This window comes from Brachyhypopomus gauderio, unplaced genomic scaffold (genome assembly GCF_052324685.1).
Source record: "Brachyhypopomus gauderio isolate BG-103 unplaced genomic scaffold, BGAUD_0.2 sc34, whole genome shotgun sequence".
Classification (NCBI taxonomy): Eukaryota; Metazoa; Chordata; class Actinopteri; order Gymnotiformes; family Hypopomidae; genus Brachyhypopomus; species Brachyhypopomus gauderio.
The window spans coordinates 1,104,614-1,117,440 of NW_027506866.1; the positions used below are offsets into that span (position 1 = coordinate 1,104,614).

Here is a 12,827-nt window from a genome sequence, read left to right on the forward strand (position 1 = left end):
CAGCAGAGTCTCTGAGATGTACATGTGCTATCAGTTTATCCTTCTATACAACCCCCTTCACCAAGCGTTCGGCTGAAGAATTAAAAGCATAAAGGAGTTTGTAGTGGACAGACCCAATTTTAGGGTTCGTACGACTGCTTGAAATACTTGGAAATACTTTCATTTTAATGTTGCTTTTTCAGATTTAAAAAAAAGTGTTGGATATTGGCTAAAGCATTTGAAGATGCTTGAAATGAACTGTGTTTCGTTTCGCAACAAATAGCTATTTGACTGAATGGTTCGCTTATATAACGTTACAAATATATAAGTTACAAATACATAAGAAATGTATCAACCTCTTGTAATTCCAGCGGTAAACTCGAGAGTGCATTAAGACGTTAAGATTGTGTGCTTTGAAAATAAACTACCATTAAATAAAATATTGCTAGTTTGTTAGGTAAGGTAGAGCTACTGGATTAAATCCTACCCAAACGAGCATATATCTTAACTACATATTAATACGCCAACGTGATCGTTTGGGGGGGGGGGGGGTGGTTAGGTAATAGCTAGCGAGCGAATTAGAGAAAAAGCAAAACTGTAGCTGGCTACCCAAACACGCACATTTAAAACAGTGCTGTTGTTTTGTGTATTGTTTTGAAATTAATCGACCTTATATTTGATCTTATATGCTAATAAAGCAGCGCTGCGTAGCGCGTTGTGGTGCCTGTTACCACGTTACAATCGTAGAATTCGAATTGAGCTTCCATGGAAACCGCTAGTTTACATTACGCGTTGTCATAGTGATGTGCAAACAGAACAACATTTACGGTCGACTACGAATGAATTCCGTGTCGTTTTCTTCTGCTTTTTATTCAAAAAGTTTGTTCTGAGGTTAGTTAACCCAGATAACTAAATAAGATATTCAGATTGGTTAAATCTCTACCACCTGGTCCATGGCGTACTTTGACTCCATGGCTACAAGCAGCAGTTTCCTCAGCATGGACGACTACCGTCTAGTGCAGCACGAGGTCCTCTGCTCTGCCTCCAACAGATACGAGGTGCTGGAGTTCCTTGGCCGCGGGACTTTTGGCCAGGTGGCCAAGTGCTGGAAGCGCGGCACCAGTCAATCTGTCGCCATCAAGATCCTGAAAAATCACCCTGCCTATGCCCGCCAGGGCCTGATCGAGGTGGGGAAATGATGGTAGATTTAAAAGAGGTTTTGAGAATCAATGTGTCAGGGCTGGCTCGGCTGCCACTCCCTCTACCACCAGGAGTTGCGGGACGTAATCAGCAATGATCCGTTTCAGCTGTCTGAAGTTTTGTTTATTGTTTTACCGTGCTCTCACGGCTTATATTGTTTCTCTTTTCACACGTCAAGTACCTCCCTGTACTCCCGCGTTACACAATTGTAGCCCTGATTGTGATGTTGCTTTGTTCCTGCTCTAATAAGATGTAATAGGCTGATATTGGCTAACACTGCAATTTGTAATCAGGGGCAGTGGCGGCTGGTCAATATGGGGCGCTGGGGCGCCGCCCCCTTAATATTGTTCCGATATTAAAATGAGTTCATTATAAACTGCGATAGTGAGGAAATTATTTAGTGACACTGTGTGTCTAATTGCCATGTTTGAATTTATTAAAAGTGTAAACACATAATTGTATTTAATTGCTTACATTGTGCACACTTCCTGTGTGCGGGGCACCGGTCTAATGAGAGTGCATGGAGAGGCATAAACTTTTGCCAAGCACTGATCTGAGGCTGCAGTTTAATTGGTCGGTTTCAGACACACCCACTCTTGTTGGACACACCCACTCTTGTTGGTAGTGTCAGTCAGCTGCGGTTCGTTAAAGCTGGTTTATACTTTCGCGAGTGATCGTAGGGCGAGACTCCGCCCACCTCGCGCGAACCTCCAACGTAAATCGGTTCATGTTGAATATCAGCAGGCTGGAGCAGCAGCTCATACAAAATGAGAGAAAATTCAGTTTTATCTTTACAAAATAATCTTCTCACAAAGCATTCACTTGAAGAACGTTAGGGCAAAATTCATGTTCAAATAAATAAAGGGCAATAAGACTGCTTTATTTGTTTTTAATTTGTTTACACCCCCCTCAATTATTTGTGCACCAGCCGACACTGATCAGGGGTCATTTCCCTCTGGAAAAGAGCATCTGCCAAATATAGCAAAAGTAAATGTCTGAAGGGAGCCATGCAGTAACTGGGCTGATGCTATTGAAGTTACGTAGCATATTAGCCCTTGAATGCTGTGCCCACATAACTTAACGCCTGTCCCATCTTCCCCCATCTGCTCAGATGAGCATCCTGAGCCGTCTCAACAAGGAGAACGTAGACGAGTTCAACATTGTTCGCTCGTACGAGTGCTTCCAGCACAGGAACCACTTATGCCTGGTGTTTGAGATGCTGGGGCAGAGCCTGCAGGACTTCGTCAAGCACAGCCCGCTGCCGCTGAAGTGCATCCGGCCCATAGTGCAGCAGTTGGCCATGGCGCTCCTGAAGATGAAGAGTCTGGGCCTGATCCACACCGACCTCAAGCCTGACAACATCATGCTGGTGGACCCCGTCAGGCAGCCGTACCGGGTCAAGGTCATCGACTTCGGCTCCGCCACCCACGTCTCCAAGGCCGTGTGCTCCTCCTACCTGCAGACCAGATACTACCGGTGAGTGGCGCGGCCTAAGGCATATTGGAAACAGATGCATGGTTGTGGGAATCGCTTCCGCTCGAGTGTGCTTGAGAGGTGAACTGCCCGTTGTGGATGGCTATGGTGACACGGCTGCACATTAAGATTGTGATAAGCATTACGATGAACTGCAACGCGTTTGATTGCCATTTGATTTATAAATGATGTATTTTTAACTGGATCATGTAAGTGTTGTCATTTATCCAAACACCAAAGAATATCTTAATATCTTCAGTGCCTGAGAAGTTAAGATGCTCTCAGCACACATAAAAATATTTTTTTGGTTGGTTTTATGCTTCAGGCTTTGGTAATATCAGTACAGGGTACCCGCACTGCTCCATTGTAGTTACACCATGGCAGTGTTGTTCTGTATTTACGTAGTGGAGAACAGCACATCAGTATGTAGTGTCAGTGTGTCAGTGTAGTGTCAGTGTCAGGTTACACTACAGTAGTAGATGGGTAATGCACAGGCCAGTATTGTGCTACCAATTTACCAAAAGAATATTTCAGGTAGTAAAAAAAATACTTCTTAAAGCTTTTACATTTTCACACATTAATTCATCACTCTGTGTTAAAGTGAGTACCTTTGAATCACCACAAACCACAGTATCATGCTAAACGTGATGATGGACGTTTTTGTCTTTTTGGTCCAGATCGCCCGAGATCATCCTGGGTCTCCCGTTCTGCGAGGCCATCGATATGTGGTCCCTGGGCTGTGTCATCGCCGAGCTCTTCCTGGGCTGTCCCCTGTATCCTGGAGCATCTGAATACGATCAGGTCAGCCCACGGGCCTCGGACCCGAACCTCGCCTTTCTCACGCTTCTGTCTTTATTCACGAAGCATCGAAGAACAGTGCTGATTTAGAGTCTGCTTTCCCACCTCCTTTCCAGAACTTCCTCGCTGTGTAATAAAGATGTAAATCTTGTTTGGGAGAAGAGTGGAGTTGCTAACAGTGATGGCCACCTTTATTCTAACTATGCAGCTTGCTAGCTGTTCTGTAATGACTGGCAAAGAACAGACTATGAATGATTTTTGGGGAACCAACAAAACAATTAACTCAAATGTGTTGAGAGTGTGATCTGTGGGCCATTTAGGCCTGAGATGTGTTTGCTGGCTATAATTGGTAATCTAATAAGAGCTCTTTACAGTAGTGCTAGGAATACTGTCTTGCAGTGGGAAAAAATCTCAGGTTTGCATGACAGTGGAATTCTAAGATGGGTCCAGGTGAAGCTCCCAGTACAACAGGGTTGACTGGTGCAAGGTGTTTTAGGAAAGCGAAGCCCTTACTGTGTTAGAGGTGCAGACCCATGGTGGCTTTGTGGCTGTAGGGACATGTAGGGTTTGGATAGAGTAGTTGTCTTTGCTAGCTCGTCTTCAGGATCAATATATGAACATAAAATAAAGTCATCCCATCATACCATAAAATCATCCCTCCTGTACGCTGTCGCCGCAGATCCGGTACATCTCCCAGACGCAGGGCCTTCCAGCAGAGAACCTCCTGAGTGCGGGAACCAAGACCAGATGCTTCTTCCACAGGGGCTCTGGCTCCAGCTACCATCTGTGGAGACTCAAGGTCCCCCATCCTTCTTGTGCCATGTGTTCGGTTCATAAGAGATCTGTAATGGCACCTGACAGTACACCTGAACGTTTTTTCTCCTTCTATGTTCCCCAGACGCCTTTAGAGCATGAGGTGGAGCTTGGCGTCAAGTCCCAAGAGACCAGGAGATACATTTTCGACCGTCTCGATGACATGAAGCAGGTTATTTGTGCTCTTGTACACCTTATTGCACGCTTAGCATCACTGCTGTGACATGCAAATGAAGAACAAAGCGCACCAGCTGCTGGTGGAGCATGTAGAGCAAGGTCTTGGTTTTGAGTTCAAGGGTTCGAGGGTTCATGCTGTCATAATAAGAAGTGTATGTAAGTCACAACAGCGCCTGTGAAATGCAGAGGAACACACGGCAATGTTGCTGCTGAAACAGCGTCTTAGGCACATCGCCGCCCTCTGCTGGCACATAATATGACCTACCCGTTCGTCTCCCATGCAGGTCAACATGCCCATTCTGGAAGGCACAGACGTTCAGGTGGAGAAGGCTGACCGGTGGGAGTTCATCAACCTGCTTAAAAAGATGCTGACGCTGGACGCAGGGAAACGGATCACGCCATTGGAGACTCTCAAACACCCATTCGTCACCATGGCTCACCTCTCTCACTACCCTCACAGTGCACAGTGAGTGTGTACAGGGCCGTCCCTCCGTCTCACACAGTCCAGCCTGTGTTCCAGCTCCGACGCGGGCAGGATGGTTTGCGTGTCGATCATTATGCAGGGCTGGGCGCTCCATAATTTGCTTCTTTCGTGTAAAATGTATTCAGACAAGGAGCTAAGAATTCCAACTGGAAGCACACTAAAGTTGCATGCAAATGGAAGAAAACCCCAAAGAGCTCTTTTTAAGGAACGCCATCTTATTGTAACTTGCTGTAGCACAGTGCTGTAACTCACCTCTTTCTGTCTCACTGACTCTGTGTGTCACTCTCGTTGTCTGTCTCACTCTCTGTCTCTCTCACTTTGCAGTGTAAAGTCTTGCTTCCAGAACATGGAGATCTGTAAGCGGAGGTGCACGGGCTTCGACGGCAGCAGAGGCCTGTTCGGCAGTGGGGGCGTGGCTGGGGGCGGGGCTGGGGGCGGGTGCCAGCACCAACTCCAACCTCCCAGTCACCTTCAGCAGCCAGCCCGACCAACACAGCCAGGTGGGCCTGCCAGCACAAGCTTGTCGTGTGTTGCACCAGTATCCCCAAAGCTACAGCTCACATTAAACACTGCAGGTGTTCAGATAAGAAATTACTCACCGGAAATGTGCTTTTCAGCTATGTTTGAAGGGTCTTGCCATTAAGTACATGTGACCTGTTTGTTGGTTGTGTGTGTGTCCTCTGCCACGCACCCATCTCAGCCCATCGTCATCTCGGACACACTCCACCCCGCTGTCAGAATAATCACCATCTCCAGCGACACCGAGGGCAAGGACAATGCCAAGATCCTGCCCACCAGGTGCCCTCCCCACGAACTCCTTTGCTCCGCCTCCTGTGCCTCTGAGCTCTGTGTTTGCTCTGTGTTGAAACGGTCACCCTTCTGTTTGCTCACTTTGTGGATTTAAACACTCCTCCCTAGCTGCGGCGTGAACAAGCGGGTGGACGTCAACAGCTGTGTGACCGTGCGGGACTCGGACACCTGCAGCCCGCTCAGCCCCAGGCGCCTGCCCACCTTTGTGGAAAACGCCGCCACCCTGCCCAAGTCGCTGGCCATGGTCATCCCACCGGGTGAGTCCCACGCGCTCTGCCTCTCCCTCCCCTCCGGCTCTGTCGACAGGCCGCAGTCGTTGATCACTGTCTCGCATCTCCTTATAGAATAGAGCGCCGCGGCCTCCGGGATGGTCCAAAAAGACCTCGGTTGTGCCTTCTGCCAGAGCAGCCCTGCCCGGCGCCGAGAGACACAGAGCCGCGTCCTCCAAGTTTCAGCCTCTCTGAGCCAGGTAGAGCGTCTGTAGAGCAGTTTGCCTTCTCACGCTGCAGCTGCCGTCACACTTCACACTGCCCCATAGAAAATCTTATCTTCGCCCTGTTGTCTTATCCACATGCTGCAACCAGGTGTAGTCCAGAGAGTAGTTCAGCTGGGAGTATTGATATCTCACTGCCATTTTGTGTCTTGGCTCCTCCTACAGGTTCAGGATCTGTTGTGATCTCATGACAGTTCAGGAGGCAGATCCCCCTGGCACCAGTCCACCAGTCAGGAGGATCAACTCACTCCCTGCTCTTTCTTCAATTTGCACTCCTGTTACATTTGCACATTATATTTCTAATTCATTGCATACGTTCACTTTAATCGTAATTACACCAGATTCCTCATACATTCACTTTGCACATACAGTATGTTTACTTACTGCTGCATACGCCACTTACTTGAATGTAAATTTCAGAGACCTCTATTTATTTTATTATATATATAAACAACTCAGCTATATTTTTATCTTTACTATTGTACTTACCGTTACTATTGTACTATTCCTTTTTTTACTGTTTTAGTTAATGTTAATTTTAAGTAAATGTTTACCGCTGCACTATGGAGTCTGAGAGTAACGTAATTTCAATCCTGTGTATGTCCTGCACGTATCACAGATTTGACAATAAAGTTGACTTTGACTTTGAACTACCCCTCAGCAGGCTCTTCTTACCTGAAAAAAATGACTTTATTACAGAATTTCAATACTGCAGTGTCTGGGCTTTTTTGTTTGTTTGTTAGTCCATTTTTGTTTGTTTTAGCCTATTTTAGTATCTTGTTTTTAAATTATGTTTATTTCAGATGCATCATCTGTTTTATATATTTATTTTTATTTAACATTTATTCAACCAGGAGGAATCTCACTGAGTTACAATAACTCTTCTCCCAGGGAGTCCTGGCCAATATTTGCAGAACAAAACAATTATACACAATGACATACAATACTTCTATACACAACACAATTTCAGAGAGGGTAAGAAGCCTAGGTTTAAGACAGCTTGACGCTCATTCCAAACATAAGGCGCATACAATGAAAAAGCCATTTTCCCCAACTCAATCAATCAATCAAATTTTATTTATATAGCACTTTTTACAACAGTTGTTGTCACAAAGCAGCTTTACAAGTGCCGAGTCCTAGCCCCCAGTGAGCAAGCCAAGGGCAACAGTGGCAAGGAAAAACTCCATAGTTTTTTGCATGAGGAAGAAACCTTGAGAGGAACCAAGACTCAGGGGGGGAACCCATCCTCCTCTGGCCGACACCGCTCACCATGACCAACTCTGTTCTTTCTAATGGGCTATCTAAGAGCAACTTATTTTGTGATTTTGTATTATATAAATAAGATAAATTAGATTGAAATGGAAGTAGATTAGAAATATATAAAGGTATTTTCCCCATTAGGGCCTTTGCAATAAAAAATCAATACATGATACTTCCTACTAATAATTCTATCCACTGAATTTCTGTGACATTACATGTACACCGTATACGTCCTGTGTGTGGGGCGCCGAACTAATTCGTGTCTATTAAACTTTTGGCAAACACGTGACTTGGAGAAGCTTTTTAACATTGTGTGATAATGCAGACACAAAATAAAGACAATTGTATTCTTCATCACAGCTGTGGCGTTATGGTGAAATATCTGATCGGTTGGAGCAGTTCTTAACCAATTAGATTGTGTGGCAGGAACTAACTCTTTTATACATGTGCTAGCAATGTATTAATTTGGATAGATTGCTGATAATGCTAGCTTGCTGCTAACGTTAGCAAGCATTTTATTGCTCAAAAATAACTTTATTATAGAAACTCTGTTCATGTCACGTTATAGCCTATGTCTTGTCATTCACTTGATCTTTTGTATGAAGCACACTGTTTTGCTTTTGACTGAAAGCAGTAATGGTTTAAAATGTTATTTGATGCCAAATGATAATAAACAAGTTCATATCTATGAAACCAGTGTTGTCAGTGAAGTTCATTTACAATAATTATAACAATTAAGTATTAATAATAAAAAATCTCATAAGTAAAAGTATTAAAAACTTGATGTATTAACTGTAAGCAGTTCTTTCTTAATAGTTTAAGGTATTTGTAATTGTGTAGTTAAATTAACAAGTAAAAGCAACTGAGTAATTTTAAATTGAGTAATTTCAACTTTTAATTAGTTCACTCTATTTAAATCATATAAGTATGAATTGTATCCATACAACTCAATACCTCTGTTTTTTAATGTAGATTGAACTTATTAGGGTTAACAGTGTGTGATAATGCAGACACGAAATAAAGACGACTATTGTATTCTTCATCACAGCTGTGGCGTTATGGTGAAATATCTGATCGGTTAGAGCAGTTCTTAACCAATTAGATTGTGTGGCAGGAATGAACTGTTTTATACATGTGTTAGCAATGTATTAATTTGGATAGATTGCTGATAATGCTAGCTTGCTGCTAACGTTAGCATTCAGTAAATGTGTTGCTGTGTTAGAGTTTTAAAAATGTATCTCAAGTATTGGGAAACGCATGTTAGCAGTCGTAAAAAAACTAAAGGATTTCTTAGAATTTAGCAGAAATTTTAGTTAGAAATACACTCACTACCAGCAGGATGTAAAGTTGGTGTTTATTTTAGCTTGTTTGAAGTAAATAAATGAAAATGCTTCCTCTCTCTCTCTCTCTCTCTAATTTTATGTTGTGCAAGGCAAGCATTTTATTGCTCAAAAATAACTTTATTGCTTAAAAGCACTGATTTGAGGAATCTCTGTTCATGTCACGTTATAGCCTATGTCTTGTCATTCACTTGATCTTTTGTATGAAGCACACTGTTTTGCTTTTGACTGAAAGCAGTAATGGTTTAAAATGTTATTTGATGCCAAATGATAATAAACAAGTTCATATCTATGAAACCAGTGTTGTCAGTGAAGTTCATTTACAATAATTATAACAATTAAGTATTAATAATAAAAAATCTCATAAGTATCTCTTAAGTTATTTGTAACTGTGTGGTGATTAATACTGTAGCAGGAACCACATACCAAAATTATAGCAATAGCAAAAATGCCTTTATTAAAACAGAGATATCTCTGGGGATCTCACATTCTAACATCAGAGAGACCCAACAAGTGTTTGTACATGCCGTCTTTATATACGATTTCTCCACGCCCCAAACTCACAGATCTGCTTCTATGCCTTACATGGTATTGTTGTTCGAACAAACAAGACTTCTCTCTTTGTCTCCAAACCTAACATCTCTTATACATATGGTTCCTGTCTCTGGACTGTCTGCTTGACCCGAGGTCACCATACATCAGGATGTCATACATTCATGTTTCACCCATGTCAGCATTATTAGTTCACCACTTCTGCTTGAGCAATCACCTTCTCGTTTAAACTCCTTACGCATCATGATTTCCTAAGGCCCCTCTCTCGGGTTCACAGCTCGGACACATTTAAAACAATAGTTACATTTAATTCCTATATTATGTTTAAAGGGTAAGCAAAATATATTGTTGCTAATGCTAGTGCTAAGCAAAAAACTCAAAATCATAACAAAAGTTAAATTAACAAGTAAAAGCAACTGAGTAATTTAAAATTGAGTAAATTGAGTAATTTCAACTTTTGATTAGTTCACTCTATTTAAATCATATAAGTATGAGTTGTATCCATACAACTCAATTATATTAGTTTTGACAGAAGCCATTACTAAATTTTTTTGAGGCAACGAGTTACCTCTGTTTTTTAAGTAGATTGAACTTATTAGGGTTAATTGGTTGCCTTGAAGTTTGCGGTGGGGAGCAAAGACACGCGGGACACGCCTACTTTTTTGGTAGCCTATCAGTATAGTTAATTATATTTCCTCTTATGTGACTGGATTATCCTGGATGATTTGCGTTAGCGTTTGGATAGCTCGTTAGCTGACCAGGGGGCTATTCCACGAAGCGAGCTTATGAAAGCGGCGCTTATTAGAGTGAGCCTCGCTTGAGTTAGCCAAACAGTTCACTTCCGTCTAGTTCCGTTCCACTAACGAAATCCAGACGCAACCTATTCCCGCTAATTCAAGCCAGGCTTTTGTAATTGGCGATCATGCGCGTGCACACAGTATTTACACAGCCTCACTAATCGATATTCGAAAAGGCAAGAAAATGTCGAAAGAGCTGAAGAAACGAGCAGCTTTTTTTTTCTTCTGCTGAACAGGAGCTGCTCATACGTCTTTATGAGGAATATAAACACGTTATTATGAAGAAAGGCAACACATCCTGTATTAATAAAGCCAGAGAAGCTGCTTGGCATAATATTGCAGACAGATTAAATGCGTGAGCATATACACTACCGTTCAAAAGTTTGGGGTCACCTAGACAATTTTGTGTTTTCCCTGAAATCTCATACTTTTATTTATCAAATGAGTTGCAAAATGAATAGAAATATAGTCCAGACATTGACAAGGTAGAAATAATGTTTTTTTTTTTAATTTGAAATAATTTTCTACTTTAAACTTTGCTTTCGTCAAAGAATGCTCCCTTAGCAGCAATTACAGCATTGCAGACCTTTGGCATTTTAGCTGTTAATTTGCTGAGGTAATCTGGAGAAATTTCACCCCATGCTTCCAGAAGCCGCTCCCACAAGTTTGATTGGGTTAATGGGCACTTTTTTCGTACCATACGGTCAAGCTGCTCCCACAACAGCTCAATGGGGTTGAGATCTGGTGACTGCGCTGGCCATTCCATTACCGATAAAACACCAGCTGCCTGCTTCTTCTCTAAATAGTTTGTGCATAATTTGGAGGAGTGCTTTGGGTCATTGTCCTGTTGCAGGATGAAATTGGCTCCAATCAAGCGCTGTCCACAGGGTATGGCATGGTGTTGCAAAATGGAGTGATAGCCTTCCTTATTCAAAATCCCCTTTACCTTGTTCAAATCTCCCACTTTACCAGCACCAAAGCAACCCCAGACCATCACATTACCTCCACCATGTTTGACAGATGGTGTCAGGCACTCTTCCAGCATCTTTTCAGTTGTTCTGCGTCTCACAAATGTTCGTCTGTGTGATCCAAACACCTCAAACTTTGATTCATCTGTCCATAACACTTTTTTCCAATCTTCCTCTGTCCAATGTCTGTGTTATTTTGCCCATATTAATCTTTTTCTTTGCCACTCTGCCCTGAAGGCCAGCATCCCGGAGTCGCCTCTTCACTGTAGACGTTGACACTGGCATTTTGCGGGTACTATTTAATGAAGCTGCCAGTTGAGGACCTGTGAGGCATCGATTTCTCAAACCTGAGACTCTAATATACTTGTCTTCTTGCTCAGTTGTGCAGCGGTGCCTTCCACTTCTCCTTCTACTCTGGTTAGAGCCTGTCTGTGCTCTCCTCTGAAGGGAGTAGTACACACCATTGTAGGAAATCTTCAGTTTCTTGCAAAATGTCTTGCATGGAATAGACTTCATTTCTCAGAACAAGAATAGACTGTCGAGTTTCAATTGAAAGTTGTTTTTTTCTGGCCATTTTGTGATTTTAATCGAACCAACAATTGTAATGCTCCAGATTCTCAACTAGCTCAAAGGAAGGTCAGTTTTATAGCTTCTCTAATCAGCAAAACTGTTTTCAGCTGTGCTAACCTACTTGCACAAGGGTTTTCAAGGGTTTTCTAAATATCCAATAGCCTCCTTACAGAGTTAGCAAACACAATGTACCATTAGAACACTGGAGTGATGGTTGTTGGAAATGGGTCTCCATACATCTATGTAGATATTGCATTAAAAACCAGATGTTTACAGCTAGAATAGTCATTTACCACATTAATAATGTATAGAGTGTATTTTTGATGCATTTAATGTTAGCTAAATTGAAAAAAAAAAAAAAAAACAGCTTTTCTTTCAAAAATAAGAACATTTCTAAGTGACCCCAAACTTTTGAACGGTAGTGTAATTTAATCCATTCATTGGCATTTTAAAAGTGTTATAGTAAATTAATAATGTTAATAATAATTTCATGATTTAAAAGTAACATGTGCAGGAAAAGGTAAAACACCATATTAAATAACTATATAAAATATTTTAGCAACCAGAAAGAAAACTGCTACTGCTACTGCTGCTGCTGGTGGTGGGCCTCCTGTAGCAGCCCTCACTCCTGCAGAAGACCTTGCTTTAGAGCAAAACAGCGGACACCCCATCATTGTGGGAATTGAAGGAGGAACATCATCTGATCCTGTCTGTCCTCATGATACACAGCCTTATGTTAAAGGTAGGTTCAGTTGTTTCTCAGATTTTACATGTTTGTTCTTACAGGCTACATCATAGTATTATTGTATTCTTGATGACTACAGTGGTGGGGGGTGTGCGGACTCTTTTAGACCCTCCTGTATTTGACAATGATGTGAGTACCATAAACCAGCCTATTTCTTATGACTGAACCCTGAGGATCGTTAACATTTATGTGTCTTAATTTGTTGTTTGCAGGGGGAGATTGCCGGACCATCCAGGATGGTACAGGAGAATGAGGACACAGTGTCTGCCTGTTCTGTAAGGCGTGTGTGTCTATGTATCTGTCTGTTAATGTGCTGTGTGATCTCATGATTTGTGTTGTATTTAAAGGAAATGGAAGAACAGAGAGAA

General features: G+C 42.3%; 1 protein-coding gene across 1 annotated transcript; it reads left to right on the forward strand.

Moving 5' to 3' along the window:
• Positions 1-932: 932 nt before the first annotated feature.
• On the forward strand, positions 933-6,418 carry LOC143485495 (homeodomain-interacting protein kinase 1-like). The gene is made up of 10 exons (XM_076984942.1): positions 933-1,166; positions 2,291-2,655; positions 3,330-3,453; positions 4,130-4,249; positions 4,349-4,435; positions 4,725-4,906; positions 5,249-5,462; positions 5,625-5,722; positions 5,843-5,991; positions 6,393-6,418. Exons 1-10 carry the CDS (start codon positions 933-935, stop codon positions 6,416-6,418), a joined length of 1,599 nt encoding a protein of 532 aa, XP_076841057.1.
• Positions 6,419-12,827: the final 6,409 nt, after the last annotated feature.